The following is a 19,993-nucleotide window of genomic DNA, read 5'->3' as shown; positions in this document are numbered from 1 at the left end:
TTCTGGATTCTGGGGGCTGGAAAGGGGGGGGAATGTGGCAAAGTGGGGGGCGGGGGCTGCCCAGGCTCGTGTGTCTCCAGAGCTGGGGGAGGGGGCACCCAGGGGCCCTGGGGTGCGCGGTCAGCAGGTGGCCAGCCGGTCGCACACCCAGCCGGCCAGGAGGCTCCGGCAGGAGGCGTCGTTCCATTGCCCCGAGCCCTGCATCATCACGCAGTGCTCACCAGGGCTCGCGTTGTTGGGCTCCCCCGGTCGCCAGTTGCTGGATTGCAAGACTTCTGGTCAGAGGGCTTTAGGGGTACGGCTGAACCCCCCAAGTGCCAGGACTCCATCGTCTCTGGAATCCCCAGTCCTTCCTCCCACTCCCTGCAACCCGCCCCCCCCAAATGCACCCCCACCTCAGCCTGCACCTCAACTCTGAGTACCTCCACCCCCCCCCCAACCTGCTAGCCATGGGTCCGGGTACCCCTGTTTCTCACCTGTAGTTCAGGGGTTGCTCATCCATCCAGATGAAATCCCCCTCGACGTCCAGGTCCCGGAGGCCGATCCAAGACCCGGTTCTGCTGGCCCGTTTGGTCAGGAAATCCTGGCGGGGTGGGCAGGGCAGGAGGAAGGGGAGGCATGAGGAGCCGCAGCGGCTGGGCCACCCCTCACCCTGCTTGGTCGCTGCACCTCCGCCTACCCCCAACACTCAGCCACCCAGTGGAGGGACCGCAGAGCTCCCCTAAACCAGTTGGCCACGCCCCCAAATCAATCGGCTACGCCCCCTGGGAGTGAGGCCTTGGCCCACCGGCCACGCCCACAGCCGTATGGCCACACCCATAGGCCTTTGGGCCTATAGGCCACGTCTACAGGCCGTGGGTCACACCCCCACAGGAGTCGCCAGGTGGTGGGCCACGCCCTCTGCCTGCTGGCCAGACTCCCTAGTTGCGGATCATCCTGCAGGCCACGCCCACTGGTGGACAGCCACACCCACAGCACCAGTTGGCCACGCCCCCCGCGGTGACCGGGACCCAGGGCGCAGGCCACACCCACCACATAACCCAGGACTCCACTGAGCCACGCCCTATCCAGGACCCTGGGCCCTGAAGGCTCTAGGCCACACCCCTTGCTCGAGGGCCACGCCCACTCCAGGTGAGCCACGCCCACCATAGAAATCATGGGTCTGTAGGCCACGCCCCTGCAGGAGTCTCGAGAATCAGTCGCACCCCTTTCTCATCCACTTCTAGCGTTTACCCTTCTTCCGTAGCCAGTCAACAGCGTCAGGTTGAGCCTGATGTCAAGTTTCGAGACCTCCTTTGAATCTGGAGAGGTGGCAGTCGTTGACTATGTGGGTCATAGTCTGTCTGGAGCCGCAGGGGCAGTTCGGGTCATCTCTGGCCCCCCAGCGATGGAACATAGCGGCGCACCGGCCATGGCCTGTTCGATAGCGATTGAGGAGGGCCCGATCATAACGTGCCAGGTCAAAGCCGGGTTGACGCTCGCAGGGGTCTGTGATGAGGTGTTTGTTCTTTACTTCAGCTGACTGCCAACTCTGTTTCCAAGAGACTGGAACAGAGAAGTTCAGTGTAGGCGTAGGGGACCAGATTGGGTGACGAGACGTCAAGCGTTGGACAGGGTGGGTGAAGATATCCGCGTATATTGGCAGGTCCGGTCGAGCGTAGACGTGGGAAATGAACTTAGATGATGCCTCATCCCGATGAATATCTGGCGGGGCGATGTTGCTAAGAATTGGCAGCCATGGAACCGGGGTGGAACGGATGGTTCCAGAAATGATCCTCATGGAGGAATATAATTTGGAATCGACCAAGTGGACATGGGGGCTACGGAACCATCCTGGGGCACAGTATTCTGCAGTGGAATAGCATAATGCCAGAGAGGATGATCGTAGTGTGGAAGCGCTCGCGCCCCATGAGGAGCTGGCCAGTCTTGCAATGATGTTATTCCTCGCGCCCACCTTTGCTGCAGTTTTTATGAGATGTTTGTGAAATGACAGAGTGCGATCAAGAGTAATGCCAAGATAGACTGGCTGGGCTTCATGCCGGATTCTCGTATTGCCAAGCTGCACATTAAGCTCACGCGAGGCCGAGGCATGGTGTAGATGGAAAACAGATGATACCGTTTTTGCAGTGCTAGGGATTAGTCGCCATTTTTTACAGTCATCAGATATCAGAGACATGTCTTTCGTGAGTGTTTCCTCGAGGATGTCAAACTTGGATGCCTGAGTTGCACAGCAGATGTCATCGGCGTAGATGAACTTCCTTGAAGAAGTTTCTGGGAGGTCATTGATGTAAATATTAAATAGCGTAGGAGCCAGAACAGAGCCCTGGGGGAGGCCACTTGAGACAAGTCTCCATCTGCTAGACTTGTCACCCAGATGCACCCGGAATCTTCTGTTTTGGAGAAGAAACAATATAGTGTTGGCCACCCATGGAGGCAGGCATCTTGAGATCTTGACTAGGAGACCACGGTGCCAGACCGTGTCATAGGCTGCTGTGAGATCAACAAAGACAGCACCCGTCTTTAAATTCTTCTGGAATCCATTTTCAATGTAAGTTGAGAGGGCCAGGGCTTGTTCGCAGGTAGATCTTCCTGGGCGGAAACCAGCTTGGGCGGGTGATAGGAATTTCTGTGTAAGATGAGAAATATGTGACAGAAGCAGCCTCTCAAGGAGTTTGTAAAACACGGAAAGGAGAGAAATTGGTCTATAGCTGGCGGCCAGTGTTGGGTCTTTCTTTGGTTTCAAAACCGCTATAATCTTCGCACGACGCCAAACTTTGGGCATAGACTCAGATTCCAAGATGTGGGACAGGAATGAAGCGAGCCACTTCTTTGCCGCGGGACCCAGGTTAAGAATGAGTTCTGGGGTGATGTTATCATAGCCAGCAGCTGTTCCCGGTTTAACCCTCTTCAAAGCGTCTTCCAGTTCAGACAGTGTAAAGGGAGAGAGTTTTGGAGATGGACAAGATAACCAGAAGTGGGATGACCACTCGTGGGAAATTTCTCTTTTCCAGTTGGGTCGATCTTAGCACGTCCAACTTGAGTTAGGTGACTGGCCACTGAGTTTGGAGATACGGGAGGATGGGAGACGGGAGGGGGTTGGCTACCGGCACCCAGTCTGTGAAGAAGCTTCCAGGCCTTCCTACTTGAGTGGGTGAAGTTCAGACATCCGCTAAGCCCACTGCAGAACCTTGGGCCCCGCAGACCACGCCCACCACCTACAAGCCACGCCCACCACAGCACCCGGGACCCTTTAGGCCACGCCCTCACCCTGCCAGCCGCCCTCCCGCAGGAGTCTTCAGGTTCTGGGCCAGGCCCTTTGCCTGCTGGCCACGCCCAGGGCAGAAGCCACACCCCTATCATTGGCCACGCCCCCAACATAGTGCCCTCCCCCCCTGCCCCTGGGCGCACCTGCTCAGCCTGGCTGTGGATGCTGACCAGTTGGCCCTGCAGCTGGCGGCATGCCTGCCGGGCCTGGATCCACTTCTTGGAGCCCTGGCCGAAGTAGTAGCACTTCCGCTGGAAGTTGGCCCACTGCTGGGGGCACGTGTTGCACAGGGAGCCTGGGGTGGAGGAGAGGCTCAGGAGGGCGGCTGTGGTCGGCCCCGGGCTGGGCTCTGAGCTGGGCATGCTGGTGGTGGGCACTGTGCTGGGCATCGTGGTGGACTCTGGGCTGGGCTCGCTGGTGGTGGGCACCGTGGTGGGCTCTGGGCTGGGCACGTTGGTGGTGGGCACTGTGCTGGGCACCGTGGTGGGCACCGAGCTGGGCTCACTGGTGGGCACCGTGGTGGGCGCCGCCGGTGCCTCGGGCTGAGTGGGTGCCGCTGGGGTCTCTCCTGGAGTCACTCGGGGGGTCCTGGCTGAAAGCAAACCCACCCCAGAGCCGGACTCGGGGTCTGTCTAGGAGGTCGCCCGTCGCCTGGGGGCTCTGCCCACAAGACCAGCCACGCACGCACCCCTCACCCCCAGAAGGAACACCCTCCCCAAGTCTCCCTGCCCCACCCCCGTGATTGTGACATCAAGGTTAAAGGCTGCAGCTCGGAATCCCTGCAATAACCTGGGTAGGTGGTGGGGGGAGGAGGCTTTTCATTTCAAATAAAGGAGGAAGAGAAGATGGAACAGGAGGAGGAGGAGAAGGAGGAAAAGGAGAAGTAAAGGAAGAGGGACAGGAGAAGAAGAGGAGGAGGAGGAGAAAGAGGAGAGGAGGAGGAGAAAAAGAGGAGAGGGAGGAGGAGGAGCAAGAGGAGGAGGAGACGGCTACAGCCTATAGAGCTTCCTTGGGTGCCAAGGAGTTCTCTAATATGGCACCAGGGTTCAAATCTGCCTGTCAAGGCCCTCTACTGGGTGACCCCTCTCTGGTTCCTCAGAGAGGTTTGTTTTCGGAATGAGGTAAGTTTCTGCTTGTTTGCTTTTTCAAAGGGGTCCAGGATTCGAGGCCCCAGGGAGAGACTGGATATGGACATGGTTGTAATTTTTTTTTTTGGGGGGGTGGTGTGGAGGTTGGGAAAGGGAAACCGTCCAGAGCCGTCTCCTGGGAGGTGGGGTGCAGTGGGGGGTGGTTCTTGCTGGAATCCCCATGGCCACCCCACTCCCCGGGGACCCACATCCCCCCTGCCCGAGCCTGAATACTTCCTCTTCTCATACCCACTAGTGCCAGCTGGGACTTCCCAGAGTTTTTCATGGGAGACAAAATACCAGGGTGGTGGTGGCATGAGGGGTGGGGGGGCAGAATGCCAGCACCCCTATAAGGGGGTGCAGTGGATAAAACGGCGGACTCTCAGGTCCTGAGTTCCATTCCCTGCATCACATGTACCGGAGGAAGGCTCCTCTCTCTCCCTCTCCTCTCTCTCCCTCCCTCCCTCTCTTATAAATAAATAAATAATCAAACCAGGTGACACAGTGGACAAGTTAGATTCTCAAGCATGAGATCCTGAGTGTTCTATCCTTGGCATCACATATGCAAAGGGAGGCTTGTTTCTCTTCCTTTCTCTCCCTCTCTCTCTCTCTCTCTCTCTCTTTCTCATAAATAATCAAAGCCAGGAGATGGCACAGTAGATAAAGTGTTGGACTCTCAGTCTGGAGTTCAATCCCTGGCATTGCATTTGTCAGAGAGAGTTCTGCTTCTCTCTCTCTCTCTGTCTCTCTCCTCTCTCTCTCATAAATAATAAGGGGCCAGGTGGTGGTGCACCTGGTTGAGCACACATGTTATAGTGCACAAGGACCCAAGTTCAAGCCCCTGGTCCCCACCTGCATGGGGAAAGCTTCATGAGTGGTAAAGCAGGGCTGCAGGTGTCTCTCTGTCTCTCTATCTCCCCCTACCCTCTTGATTTCTGACAGTCCCTATACAATAAATAAATAAAGATAATTAAAAATTTTAAAAAAGAGCTCAATTAAAAAATAAATAATAAGATCCAGGAGGTGGTGCAGTAGATAAAGCATTGAACTTTTAAGCATGAGGTCCTGAGTTTAACCCCAGCCTTGCATATGCCAGAGGGAGTCTCTCTCTCTCTCTCTCTCTCTCCCCCTCATTAATAGTAATAAGATCCAGGAAGTGGCATAGTGGATAAAGCATTGGACTGTCAAGCATGAGGTCCTGAGTTTGAGCCCTGATATTGCCTGTGCCAGAGTGATATCCCCCCTCTCTCATAAATCAACAATATTTTACTTTTAAATGTTTATTTTTTTTATCACATCATCTCTGGCTCATGGTGGTGCAGGGGACTGAACCTGGGACTTCAGAGCCTCAGGCAGGAGAGTCTCTCTGCAGAACCATGATGCTACCTATCCCTGCCCTCAATAATTTTTTTTCAAAAGACAGATTGTACATTTCCCTTTTCAAGAATCCACTGGGAGTAGTGGGACCCTGCAGGCACAAAAGGCTCTGAGAACAACAACAACAACAACATAAGCAAGCAAAACAGACAGATGAACAGACAAGGTGCAGAGTTGGAATCTCTGCTGAACCTGCAGCCTCTTGGTCTCCAGGGCCCAGTCCGTGACCCTCCAAGCATCCAAGCCATGGCAGTCACCTCCCTGTCCCTGCACCTGTCACCCTCATCACAGCTGCTGCAGTCTGTGCCCCCTGTACCCCTCCCTGTGCCCCCTGAACCCCTGGAATGTCCCTGGGGGCAGAGGAGGGATCACAGAAGAGCCTCTTCCATGGAGAAGACAAGATTGCTTTACCTGAGGGGGGCAGAGGAGGGGAGTCCCTCTCTCTAGATGGTGGAGAGGATCGGGTGGGGTGGATGTCCCGAGGTAACTGTGGGAAGGGTGCGTCCCTGGTTCCTCCCCCCCCCCCCACTCACCATTGGCCACTCGGAGCTCCATCCACAGCCGGGCCACCTCTTCCCAGAGTCTTGTCACTGAATCTTGGGTCTGCCGCCTCTTGTTCAAGCCTGGTGGGGGGTACAGAGAAGTTGGGGAGTGGGGGGAGATGCATGTCAGGTCTACCTACCCCCTGCAATCCCCACCCCCTTCCCAAGACTCACTCAGGGACTTGAAGTTGATTACATTCTCCTGAAGGGCCACAAGGTTCTCAAAGAGTGAGGAATCTGCAAGGCCAGAGGTTCAGGGCCCGCTGATCCCATACTCACTCACACATTCACTCCCCTCACCCCCAGTGCAATGACTCACCCTGTGACTGCATCTTCTTTTGTTCAGCTTGGAGTTTCTCCAGGTGCTGCGATATCTGGTCAGCTGGTGTTAGGGAAGAGAAGGGTCAACATAGTGAACGAGTTCTCAATATAACCTCCCCTCACACACACACACACACACACACACACACACACACACACACACACACACACACCCTAACTCTCTTTCCCACTGCCCCCTCCTTTTGGGGGTGTAGGGAGAGGCTTTGCCATGTGCATGATCCAAGTTTGAGCCCGGCCCCCCCCCCCCCGCTACACTGGAGGAAGCTTGAGGTTTGGGGTCTCTGTCTCTCTGTCTATCTATGTCTTTTGTTTTTCTAGCTGAAAAAGTTGACCTAGAGCAGTGAAGCCACAGTGAGGATGAAAGAGAGAGAGAGAAAATATATTTGTAGTTTTTTTAATTTATGAAAGAGGATATATTTGTAGTTTTTAAATTTTTTAAAAAAGTTTATTTTATTTATTTTCCCTTTTGCCCTTGTTCTTTTTACTGTTGTTATAATTATTATTGTTGTCGTCGTTGTTGTTGGATAGGACAGAGAGAAATGGAGAGAGGAGGGGAAGACAGAGAGGGGGAGAGAAAGATAGACACCTGCAGACCTGCTTCACCGCCTGTGAAGCGACTCCCCTGCAGGTGGGAAGCCGTGGCTCGAACCGGGATCCTTATGCCGGTCTGTGCGCTTAACCCGCTGTGCTACCGCCCAACTCCTTTTATTTGAGAGAGAGAGAGAGAAAGAGAGAGAGAGAGAGAGGGAGAGAAAGAGAGAGAGAGAGAGAGAGAGAGAGAGAGAATGCCAGAGATTAAACTCAAGACCTCATGCTTGAGAGTCCAGTGCTTTATCCACTGTACTACCTCCTGGGATTCTTGATTCTTTCTTTTTTATTTATTTAAAAAATTTGGGACATTCAATCAATTTCCCCCCTCTCATATTAATTAAATAGTGATTTATATGACTACAAATTAAAAGGAATGTACATAAACACCATTCCCACCACCAAAAGACTGTGTCCCATCCTAACCTCCCCCCCCTTCCCCCAGAGAAGCCAAACTTCCACCCTCGACTTCCAGCTAGAGATTTTTACTTTGGTGCCCTACTCCAAATTCAGTCAAATCCTGCTTTGAGGTTACCTTTCTGTTCTCCTTATGTTAAGTGAGCTAAGTCAGAAAGACAAAGACGAGTATGAGATGATCCCATTCATAAACAGAAGCTGAGAAAGAAGAACAGAAAGGTAACTTCTTTCTTTCTTTCTTTCTTTCTTTCTTTCTTTCTTTCTTTCTCTCTCTCTCTTTCTTCCTCCTTCCTTTCTTCCATGTTTACTTATGAGATAGAGAGTTAGAGATAGAGATAGAGATAGCCACAGAACCTCCCTCAGGCACATGTGATACCGGGAATCAAACTCAGGACCTCTCTCTTAAGAACCCAACACTCTATCCACTGTGCCCCCTCCTGGGCCACTTCCCCCTCCAACTTAGCCTGGGACGTTGGGGATCCCCTGCTTTGCAGTTCACAGTTGGGGGGTTTGCAATGGATCCAGGGTACTCTGTCCACCCAGGTCTCCCCCCTTCTTTCCTGCCCCCGACCCCCAGATTCAAGTCACTCACCCCGGGATTTCTGAGCCGTCTGGCTGCCCCAGTGTCTCTCCATATCCTGGGTCACTTGAGAAACTGGGGAGTTGGGGTGGGGGGAGAAGCTAAGTTCTCAAAAGCCAGGAAGGGGGGTCAAACTTCCTCTTTCAGCTCAGCAACCCCCACCCCCATCCCATTAAGGTCAATGTCATTACAGATCAATTTTGTTTTTGGTGGGGAGGGAGCTTTCTCTTATGAAACTTCTCAGGGGGAGAGTTTTTCCTTGAGAGAGAGAATAAGAACAGCTATTAGCAATGCTCCACCATCCATGGAGTTTCCCTCTAGTGCGCCACAGAGGGTGGGCAGGGCTGTGGGGTCTCTCCTCTCGCAGCACCATGGACAGCACCCAGGGAGCCCATGGAGGGTGGGAAGGGCTGTGGGGTCTCTCCTCTCTCAGCACCATGGACAGCACCAGGGAGCCCATGGAGGGTGGGCAGGGCTGTGGGGTCTCTCCTCTCTCAGCACCAGGCACAGCACCCAGGGAGCCCATGGAGGGTGGGAAGGGCTGTGGGGTCTCTCCTCTCTCAGCACCATGCACAGCACCCAGGGAGCCCCATGGAGGGTGGGCAGGGCAGTGGGGTCTCTCCTCTCTCAGCACCAGGCACAGCACCCAGGGAGCCCATGGAGGGTGGGAAGGGCTGTGGGGTCTCTCCTCTCTCAGCACCATGCACAGCACCCAGGGAGCCCATGGAGGGTGGGCAGGGCTGTGGGGTCTCTCCTCTCTCAGCACCATGGACAGCACCCAGGGAGCCCATGGAGGGAGGGCAGGGCTGTGGGGTCTCTCCTCTCTCAGCACCCTGCACAGCACCCAGGGAGCCCATGGAGGGTGGGCAGGGCTGTGGGGTCTCTCCTCTCTCAGCACCAGGCACAGCACCCAGGGAGCCCATGGAGGGTGGGCAGGGCCGTGGGGGTCTCTCCCCTTTCTAAGCACCATGCACAGCACCCAGGGAGCCCCATGGAGGGTGGGCAGGGCTGTGGGGTCTCTCCTCTCTCAGCACCAGGCACAGCACCCAGGGAGCCCATGGAGGGTGGGCAGGGCTGTGGGGTCTCTCCCCTCTCACCACCATGCACAGCACCCAGGGAGCCCATGGAGGGTGGGCAGGGCTGTGGGGGTCTCTCCCCTTTCTAAGCACCATGCACAGCACCCAGGGAGCCCCATGGAGGGTGGGCAGGGCTGTGGGGTCTCTCCTCTCTCAGCACTATGGACAGCACCCAGGGAGCCCCATGGAGGGTGGGCAGGGCTGTGGGGTCTCTCCTCTCTCAGCACCAGGCACAGCACCCAGGGAGCCCCATGGAGGGTGGGCAGGGCTGTGAGGTGTCTCCCTATTCAGCAACTATGCACTGGTGCACCTAGTTGAGCACATATGTTACAATGCACAAGGACCCAGATTCAAGTCCTGGGTCCCCACCTGTAGAGGGGAAGCTTCAAAAATGGTGGAACAGTGCAGTAAGTGTCCTTCTGTCTCTCTCCCAGCCCTCCCAGTCTCCCTACCTCCTCTTGGACCTTTCTTACCATTCTTGGCCGACATCTCTTCCAGTTTCTTCAGATTCTGCTCTGAGTCCCAATCTATAGGTGCGGGAAGGAGAGGGACAAGAGGGAGCCAGAGTTTTGGGGTGTCTACATCCAGTTGGAGATTGGATGGGGGGTGATGTCCCAGGTCTATTCCACAGAGAGTCTGGATTGGGTGAGAGTTGGGGAGCTGGGTGGGATGGGGGGGGGGCTGGAGTGTGGGTCGGGGTCACGTGGGGCTGGGAGGCAGGGGGTTCCTCACGCCAGTGAAGCATCAGAGTCAGCAGGCCGGCCCAGAGTGCCGCAGTCACCAGGCCCAGGAGAGCCAACAGCATTCCCTGCCGGCAGGACCGTCCAGACTGTTGCCACCTTCTGGGGAGCTCATCTGGGACCTCTATGGGGGTGGGGGGTGAGGAGGGGGTACAGGGTGAGTCTAGGCAGCCATAGTCCCCCCCAACCTCACAATCCTCACTCCCGCTCTGAAGCCAACGGCCTCAGTGACCCCCCCAGCTATCTCTGCACAAGGCTCTCATCCCAGGACCTCTCAGTCTCTCTGTCCACAAACCAGGCTGGAGGGGAGAGAGGGAGACAGACAGACAAATCTGGGAGAAGCCCCCCCAGGTGATCACCCCGGTCCCCTCAACCTCTCCCCCTCTCTCCCCCTCACAAGCTCAGTTTTTTAAAAGTATTTTTTCTTTTTTAAATATTTATTCATCTATTTATTCCCTTTTGTTGACCTTGTTGTTTTATTGTTGTAGTTATTATTGTTGTTATTGATGTCGTTGTTGTTGGATAGGACAGGGAGAAATGGAGAGAGGAGGGGAAGACAGAGGGGGGAGAGAAAGACAGACACCTGCAGACCTGCTTTACCGCCTGTGAAGCGATCCCCTTACAGGTGGGGAGCCAGGGGGCTTGAACCGGGATCCTTATGCTGGTCCTTGTGCTTTGTGCCACGTGCGCTTAACCCGCTGCGCAGCCGCCTGACTCCCACATGCTCAGTTTTCACCTGTGACTAAGCACAAGGACCTGGGTTCGAGCCCCCGGCTCCCCACCTGCAGGGGAGTCGCTTCACAGGCGGTGAAGCAGGTCTGCAGGTGTCTGTCTTTCTCTCCCCCTCTCTATCTTCCCCTCCCCTCTCAATTTCTCTCTGTCCTCTCCAATAAAAATAGAAAAAAAAAAAAGGCCACTAGGAGCAGTGGATTCATAGTGCAGGCATGGAACCCCAGCAATAACCCTGGAGGCAATAAAATAAATAAATAAACAAATATATAAATTTAATCCCCCTCCCTCTGATTCTGGGATATGTATTGTGTATGGGGGGACATTTTCCTTTGGAGACCCCCCTTATCCCTAGCACCCTAATTTTCTGTTTTTATTTAATGTATTTAATTTTTAAATATTTATTTATTGGATAGAGACAGTCAGAAATCAAGAGGGAAGGGAGCTAGAGAAGAAGAGAGACAGAGAGACACCTGCAGCTCTGCTTCACCACTCACAAACCTTTCCTCCTGCAGGTGGGGAATGTGGGTTTGAACCTGGGTCCTTGTGCATTGTAACGTGCACTCAACCAGGTGTGCCACCACTTGGCTCCTATTTAATGTATTTTTATTGCCTCCAGAGTTATTACTACAGCTTGGTGCCAGGACTATGAATCCACAGCTCCAAGTGGCCATTTTATCTTTTTTCCTTTTCTCTTTCCTTCATCCTTCCATCCTTCCTTCCATCTATCCATCCACCCTTCCTTTCTCTCTCTCTCTCTCTCTCTTTATTTCTATTTTATTTTTACTTGAAAGGACAGAGAGAAATGGAGACGGAAGGGGAGATAGAGAGGGAGAGAGAAAGAGAGACACCTGCAGTTCTGCTTCACCACTCATGAAGCATTCCCCTGCAGATGGGAAATGGGAGCCCAAACCCAGGTCCTTGCACAGGGTGATATGTGTCCTACCACCCGGTTCCCAGTTTTCTCTAAATATAGGACACCAGCTCCCAGTTCTTCTCATCTGAACCCCAACCCCTTTCTGTCCCCCTTAAGCCAGACACCCCCTCCCTTCCTTCACCTTCTGCCATGCACCACTCCCCCCCCAACCCCTCTACCTTGGGGTTCCACGGTGGGCCCAGGACCCCTGTTGTCACTCTCGTTTTGAGGGTTCTTCATGTTAAACTGATTCTTTAAGACACTTCCCCACTTTCTAACTAGGATTTCCACTCTCTGTCCCAGCTGGAACCCCCTTTTTCCTTTTTTAAATTTTTTCCTTTAGGGGGTGGATTTTCTGAGTCAGAGGAGGGAGGGCCTGGGGTTTCCCTCTCCTGCCAGGCTTCAGGCCTGAGGCTCACTCTCCCAAGCCTTTTCTAAAAATGAGACCCTGTTCTCTGTACAGAGGGAGCTGGGAATCCCCTTCTCTTTTGTGGTGGAAGGTGGGACTACAGGGTGCCTGCAAAGGTTGGTGGGAACCCCAGAAAGACCCCTCTTTTGGGGTTAGAAAGACCCCCTTACCTGAGTAGTAGCCTTCCTCCATGAAGATCCTTCTTGGTTTCTCCCAGAGACAGGGGTCTCACCACCTGTCAAGGAGATGTTCTTTCAAAGGACTCAGTCACAGCTTGGGGATCTCGGTGTCAGAACTTCTTTGAAAGTTAAACATCAGCATCTAGTGGGTCATAGCGTGAGGGGACCCAGGGCCTAGCCATCACACGCAAGGGACATATTGGTTGCTCCACGGATACGAACACCTATGGTCTCATGAATGTGGGAACCTCAAACATATGCCCCCACATGGTCCAGGAGGTGGCACAGTGGATAAAGCATGGGACTCGCAAGCATGAGGTCCTGAGTTCAGTCTCCAGCAGCACATGTGCCAGAGTGATGTCTGGCTCTTTCTCTCTCTTCTTTATCTTCCTCATAAATAATAAATAAATAAACAATATCTTAAAAAAAACTATGTCCCTTGTCTCTGAGACTTCAATTTTTTTTCTTTCTATTTTATTTGAAAGGGCAGAGAGAAATGGAGAAGGAGAAGGAGGGAGATAGGGAGGGAGACAGAGAGACACCTGCAGCCCTGCTTCACCACTTGGGAAGCTACCTCCCTGCAGGTGGGGAGCTGGGGGCTTGAACTTGGGTGCTGTGCCTGGTGCTGAGAGAGGAGAGACCCCACAGCCCAGCCCACCCTCCATGGGCTCCCTGGGTGCTGTGCCTGGTGCTGAGAGAGGAGAGACCCCACAGCCCTGCCCACCCTCCATGGGCCCCCTGGGTGCTGTGCCTGGTGCTGAGAGAGGAGAGACCCCACAGCCCAGCCCACCCTCCATGGGCCCCCTGGGTGCTGTGCCTGGTGCTGAGAGAGGAGAGACCCCACAGCCCTGCCCACCCTCCATGAGCTCCCTGGGTGCTGTGCATGGTGCTTAGAAAGGGGAGAGACCCCCACGGCCCTGCCCACCCTCCATGGGGCTCCCTGGGTGCTGTCCATGGCACTGCCTGTGGTGTTAAGCATACAACCCAGGGCATGTACTCTATCCATTAAACTATCTCCCAGACCTTACTTTCAAAAAAATCTTTATTTAGGGCTGGAGTTATAGCTCACTGGATAGGACACATGCTTTGCTATGCTTGCTTCAACACTTGCCAAGATTTTCTCCCCTGCAGGTAGGGACTGGGGGCTTGAACCCAAGCCCTTGAACATTGTAACGTGTGCACTCAACCAGGTGCTCCACCCCCACCCCCCTGTTTTATATCTTAATACTTTTCAGCCACCAAGTCGCAGATGCTACCATGATGCCAACCTGACTTCCCTGGGCAGATGAACTCACCAACATGTCCTGGAGCCCCACCTCCCCAGAGCCCTGCCCCACTAGGGAAAGAGAGAGAGAGGCTGGGAGTATGGATCCACCTGCCAACACTCATGTCCAGAGGAGAAGCAATTCCAGAAGCCAGACCTCCCACTTTCTGCACCCCATAAAAGAATTTTAGTCCATACTCCCAGAACGGGCTAGAAAATAGGGGAAGATGACCAGAGGACTCTGAAGCCCAATTCCATCAGGATTCAAAATGTTTATCACCAGGAACTTTAAAAAAAAAATTTATTTATTCCCTTTTGTTGTCCTTGTTTTACTGTTGTAGTTATTATTGTTGTTATTGATGTCGTTACTGTTGGATAGGACAGAGAGAAATGGAGAGACGAGGGGAAGACAGAGAGGGGGAGAGAAAGACAGACACCTGCAGACCTGCTTCACCGCCTGGGAAGTGACTCCACTGCATGTAGGGAGCTGGGGCGCTCAAACCGGGATCCTTAACGCCGGTCCTTGCATTTTGCGCCACCTGCGCTTAACCCGCTGCGCTACTGCCTGACTCCCAGAACCTTTGTTTTCACAGCTTCACCGAGAAGGAAGGGGATCTGGAAAGCACCAGAGGAAGGCTGGTGCTGTCTCTCTTATGTGGGAGAGGAAGAGAGGAAGGTCGCTCAGAAGCAGTAACAGGTGGAGGTAAGACTCAGCAGTGAGCTGAAGGCAGGCCTGTAGAACAAAAATGGCCAAGGGAACGGGTGATGGTGCACCCTGCTAAGCACACATAGTACTAAGTGCAAGGACCCACACAAGGATCTGGGTTCGAGGGCCCCCCCCCCACCGTCAGGGGAGAAGCGTAACAATTAGTGAAGCAGGTCTGCAGGTGTCTCTCTTTTACTCTCTTCCTATCCCCCCCTCCTTACTTTCTCTATGTTCTATCAAAACAAACAAACAAACAAAAATGGCCACCAGAAGTGGTGGATTCATAGTGCTGGCACCAAGCACTAGCGATAACCCTGAAGGCAAAAATAAAATAAAATAAAATAAAATAACAAATAAATACAGAAGCCAGACCTTCCATCTTATGCACCCCATAAAGATTTTTGGTCCATAACCCCAGAGGGATAAAGAATAGGGAGGTTGGGGAGTTGGGCGGTAGCACAGCAGGTTAAGTGCACATGGCTGCACAAGGCGCAAGGACCCTCGTAAGGATCCTGGTTCGAGCCCCCGGCTCCCCACCTGCAGGGGGGTCGCTTCACAGGTGGTAAAGCAGGTCTGCAGGTGTCTGTCTTTGTCTCCCCCTCTCTGTCTTCCCCTTCTCTCTCCCTTTTTCTCTGTCCTATCCAACAACGACAACAGCAATAACAACAATAATAACTACTACAACAACAAAAAACAGTAAGGGCAACAAAAGGGAAAATAAATATAAAAAATTGGAGATATCATTAAAAAGAGACTAGGGAAGTGGGGGAGTCAGGTGGTAGCACAGCGGGTTAAACAGGTGGCGCAAAGCCCAAGAACCGGCATAAGGATCGTGGTTCGAGCCCCCGGCTCCCCACCTGCAGGGGAGTTGCTTCACAGGCAGTGAAGCAGGTCTGCAGGTGTCTGTCTTTCTCTCCCCCCTCTCTCTGTCTCTCCCTCATCTCTCCATTTTTCTCTGTCCTATCCAACAACAACAACAACAATAACTACAACAACAGCAACAATAGTAATAAAAAAGAATAGGGAAGCTTCGGGGCCAGGTAGTGGTGCACCTGGTTGAGTGCATATGTTACAATGTGCAAGGACCTGGGTTTAAGCCCCTCATCCACACCTTCAGGGGGAAGCTTTTCTTTTCTTTTTCTTTGCCTCCAGGGTTATCTCTGGGGCTCAGTGTCTGCATTAAGAATCCACCGCTCCTGGAGGCTACTTTTTCCCTTTTGTTGTCCATCATTGTTGTAGTTATTATTATTGTTGTCATTGTTGCATAGGACAGAGAGAAATGGAGAGAGGAGGGGAAGGCAGAGAGGGGGAGAGAAAGACAGACACCTGCAGACCTGATTCACCGGCTGTGAAGCGACCCCATCAGGCGAGGAGCCAGGGGGGCTCGAACCCGGATCCTTGTGCATATGTTTGCTTAACCGGGTGCGCCACCACCCAGCCTCCCAGTCTTGTTAATCATGATTTAATCACCAATCAAAAATTAAAGAAGAAAGAAGGCTGTCAGGACGGTGCCCCCACTCTGTCCCCAGAACCAAGGTCCGAGTGGTGGAGTCAGGATCCAACCTTGTGACTCTGTCCCCAACCTTTAAGTCACATGGTGGGGGAAGAGGGGAAGGAGGGAGGGGAGAAGGAAGGAAACACGGGAGCAGGGAGAGAGGGGGAAGGGAAAAGAGAGGGGGGAGTCGGGCGGTAGCGCAGCGGGTTAAGCGCAAAGCGCAGGGACCAGCGGAAGGATCCCGGTTCGAGCCCCCGGCTCCCCACCTGCAGGGGAGTCGCTTCACAAGCGGTGAAGCAGGTCTGCAGGTGTCTATCTTTCTCTCCCTCTCTCTGTCTTCCCCTCCTCTCTCCATTTCTCTCTGTCCTATCCAACAATGATGACATCAATAATAACTACAACAAAAAACAAGAAGGGCAACTAACTAACTAAATAAATAAAACAAAAAACTTAAAAAAATTTAAAAAAGAGAGAGGGAAGGGAGATGCGGTGGATACAGCATTGGACTTCTCCAACGTGAGGCTCTGAATGCAAGAGACCCAGTGCCGGCCCCTGTCACCTGATGGGGACTCAAGCCCAACGACTTGGGGAGAGGGTTGTCTGCATGTCTGCATGCCTGGGTGGGGGCCATCCAGGGCCCTGATGTGAGTTCTCACACCAGAGTTCCTGCCTCAGCCTACAACCTTCCATGACTCCCCAGTGCCCTCTGCCTCTCGCTTTTTGCTCAGATGTGCCCAGCCGGCTGCCACCCCCTTGATCTCGTTCTAGAGTCTTGCAGTACCAGCCCACACTCTCCATATATGTTCTTTCTTTCTCTTTCTCTCTCCCTACTCACTCACTCTTCCAGGAGATGACTGCAGATGACGGAGAGGTGACAGAGACCACAGGAGAGACTTTTGTCTTCTGAAAGCCCACCACTTGTGGTTTCTGTTTTCCACAGACTTAAATAAGGGCCTAGAACCCGGCTTCATGCTTGGGTTCCCTCTACTGCCCTTCAAAATCCGCCCCAGTGAAGTTCCCCCACTATGAATAACTCTGGTCTTCAGGTGAGATCACTGAGCCTCAGCCAGACCCGCCCAACCCTCCCCATCTGCAGGTGGTGGGGGGAGTGGTGGATCGGGATTCCAGCTGTCCTCTGCCCTTAAGTCATTAAGTTACATGGTAGGGGAAGAGGGGAAGGAAGGAGAAGAGAAGGAAGGAGAAAGGGAGCAGGGAGAGGGGGAAGGAAAAAAGAAGGGGGGAGTACAGCATGAGGTCCTGAGTTTAACCCCTGGCATCGCACATACCAGAGGGAGTCTCTGCTCCTCTCTCTCTCTTCCCATGCCTCATTGATCTAAAAATAACACTTTAGCAATGGAGAAAGAGAACAAGATAGAAAGAGAGGGAGCAGGGGAGAGAGAGGGAGGGAGAGGGAGAGAGAGAGAGAGAGAGAGAGAAGGGGAGAGAGAGAGGGAGAGGGGGAGAGAGGGAGGGAGATGGGGATAGAGGGGGAGAGAGAGGGAGAGAGAGAGAGGGAGAGGGGGAGAGAGGGAGAGGGGGAGAGATAGGTGGAGAATGGGAAGAAAAACATAAATGAGGTACATGTTTTACTACATAACACTCTCTCTAGATGTTACAATCTTTTTTTAAGCTTTATCTGTTTATTAATGAAGGAGGGGAAAAGAGAGAGGGAGAGAGAGAGAGAGAGAGAGACCACAGCACTAAAGCTTCCTCCAATGTGTTAGGGGTGAGGCTTGAACCTGGGTCAGGTAAGTCACTTCACTAGCTCCAGTTCTCTGAAATAAAGACATTTATAATAACACTATTATTATGATGATGATGATGATGATGATGATGATGATGATGCCTCCAGGGTAATCATTGGGGTTCGGTGTCTGAACTATGAATCCACTGCTCCTGGAGGCCATTTTTTTCCTATTTTATTGGACAGGACGGAGAGAAACTGAGAGAGGAGGGGGAGATAGAGAGGGGAAGAGAAAGACAGACACCTGCAGACTTGCTTCACTGCCTGTGAAGAGACTCCCCTGCAGGTGGGGAGCCGGGGGCTCGAACTGGGATCCTTTCGCAGGTCCTTGTGCTTAACTGTGTGGTCCACTGCCTGGCCCCCTACTTTTATTTATTTTTATGAGAAACAGAGATAGAGACAGTGAGAGACAGAGACAGAGAGAGAGACCAGAGCCCTGCTCAGCTCTGGCTGATGGTGGTGCTGGGGAATTGAACCTGGGACCTTACGGCCTCAGGCAGGAGAGTCTTGTCGCAGAACCATCACTCTATCTCCCTGGACCTCTGTATTTTACTTGTTGATTTCTCAGAATTCTTTACATATGTGAGCTTTTTTCTTTAAACCAGGGCCCTGCTTAGCTCTGGCTGATGGCAGCACTGGGCATTGAACTCAGGACCTCAGAGTCTGAGACAGGAGAGTCTTGTGCTCAGCAGTAGCTATCTCCCTGGCCCTGGGTGTGGTGTGATTCTTGCAGTCATAACCAGCTGTAGGGGGAGGTGTGGGGAGACCCCCAGAGAGGGTAAGAAATTTGCCTGAAGTCACACAGCTCACAGGCCCCAACCTGACTCTGAAACCCCCTCCCCTTGACATCCAGCCCCCCACATCCCAGACACCTAATCTTATACTCTCAGGGACATCTACCTCTTCCCTCCCTCCTACCCTCCTTCCTTCCCAAACCTGCCAGACAGAGAGACACCTGCAGACCTGCTTCACCACTTGTGAAGTTTCCTTCTGCAGGAGGGAACCTCACTGGGAATGACCATTTCCTTCCACACCAGTCCTGAGTCCCTCTGTGCCCCTGTCCTTCCTCCCCACCCCTCCCCAGGAGGACAGGGCTGGGCTGTTCCCTAGAATGTCCTGCCCCATGAATGACTTCCCAAGTCCTGCATTATTCACAGGCTCTATCCCTGGTATGGGGAGGCGGGGAACCCTCAGTTTCTGTTCATTAGACAAAGGACTTTGCGAGTGGGGAAGTATAGAGCCTGTTGAAAATTAAAAAGAGGGGGCCGGGCCGTAGTGCATCGGGTTAAGTGCACATGGTACGAAGCGCAAGGACTGGCACAGGGATCCCGGTTGGAGCCCCCGGTTCCTCACCTGCAGAGGGGAGTCAGTTCACAAGCGGTGAAACAGGTCTGCAGGTGTCTGTTTTTCTCTCCCCCTCTCTGTCTTCCCCTCCTCTCTCCATTTCTCTCTGTCCTATTCAACAACAACAACAATAATAACAACAACAATGATAAACAACAAGGGCAACAAAAGGGAAAAATGGTGTCCAGGAGCAGTGGATTCATAGAGCAGACACCGAGCCCCAGCAATAACCCTGGAGGCAAAAAAAAAGAAAAAAAAAGAAAATTAAAAAAAGAAAGAAAAAGGGGACTTTGGCTGCAGTGGCATGTAATGGATTTGGCTCTGGGAGCAAGTTTAAACAAACCAGAGTCTCATTAGGGTGTTACAGAGGGATGGGACATACATTTTAGGGACTGCAAAATAAGCAGCAATCAGCTGGGGTTAAGAATATGCCAGGCGGGGGTCAGGCGGTAGCACAGCGGGTTAGGCAAACATGGCGCAAAGCGCAAGGACTGGCGCCGGGATTCCAGTTCGAGCCCCTGGCTCCCCACCTGCAGGGGAGTCACTTCATAAGAGGTGAAGCTGGTCTGCAGGTGTCTGTCTTTCTCTCCCCCTCTCTGTCTTCCCTTCCTCTCTCCATTTTTCTCTGTCCTATCCAATGACAATGACATCGATAACAACAATAATAGTAGCCATAACAACAATAAAACAAGGACAACAAAAGGGGGAAAGAAAAAGTGGCCTCCAGGAGCAGTGGATTCATGGTGCAGGCACTGAGCCCCAGCCATAACCCTAGTGACCAAAACCAAAACAAACAACAACAACAACAAAAAACAAAAGAAAAAAACAGTAGGCCCGGAGACACCTCCCGCAACTCTTCATCTGCACTATTCCAGCCTTTAGGTTCATGATTGGTCAGCGATTTGTTTGGCTTTGTATGTCAACTCTCTTTTCAGGCACCAAGTTCCATATGCTACCATGATGTGACCAGACAACCCCACCAGTATGTCCTGGAGCCTCACTTTCCCAGATCCCTGCCCCACTAGGGAAAGAGAGAGACAGGCTGGGAGTATGGATCGACCTGCCAAAACCCATGTTCAGTGGGGAAGCGATTACAAAAGCCAGACCTTCCACCTTCTGCACTCCATAATGACCCTGGGTCCATCCTCCCAGA

At 53.0% G+C, this 19,993-nt stretch overlaps 1 protein-coding gene across 1 annotated transcript; it reads right to left on the bottom strand.

The window, feature by feature from the left end:
- FCER2 (Fc epsilon receptor II) lies at positions 1–11,939 on the bottom strand. The gene is made up of 10 exons (XM_060182246.1): positions 11,879–11,939; positions 10,047–10,178; positions 9,788–9,841; positions 8,251–8,313; positions 6,631–6,693; positions 6,486–6,548; positions 6,303–6,392; positions 3,409–3,857; positions 477–583; positions 1–259 (listed from the first exon to the last, which is right to left on the bottom strand). Exons 1-10 carry the CDS (start codon positions 11,937–11,939, stop codon positions 121–123), a joined length of 1,221 nt encoding a protein of 406 aa, XP_060038229.1. The 3' UTR covers positions 1–120.
- Between the last annotated feature and the right edge of the window lie 8,054 nt (positions 11,940–19,993).

Source organism: Erinaceus europaeus, chromosome 23 (genome assembly GCF_950295315.1).
Source record: "Erinaceus europaeus chromosome 23, mEriEur2.1, whole genome shotgun sequence".
Classification (NCBI taxonomy): Eukaryota; Metazoa; Chordata; class Mammalia; order Eulipotyphla; family Erinaceidae; genus Erinaceus; species Erinaceus europaeus.
This window is presented reverse-complemented; position numbering and strand designations above follow the sequence as displayed.

Bases quoted from the DNA above. Each gene is read 5' to 3' on its own strand.
- FCER2 (XM_060182246.1), bottom strand. From the start codon at position 11,939: ATGAAGAACCCTCAAAACGAGAGTGACAACAGGGGTCCTGGGCCCACC. The intron at 6,393-6,485 runs GTGAGTCTTGGG...ACCCCCCACCAG, and splicing joins AATCAACTTCAAGTCCCTGA to GCTTGAACAAGAGGCGGCAG. The intron at 260-476 runs GTGAGAAACAGG...CTTGCAATCCAG, and splicing joins GAGCAACCCCTGAACTACAG to CAACTGGCGACCGGGGGAGC.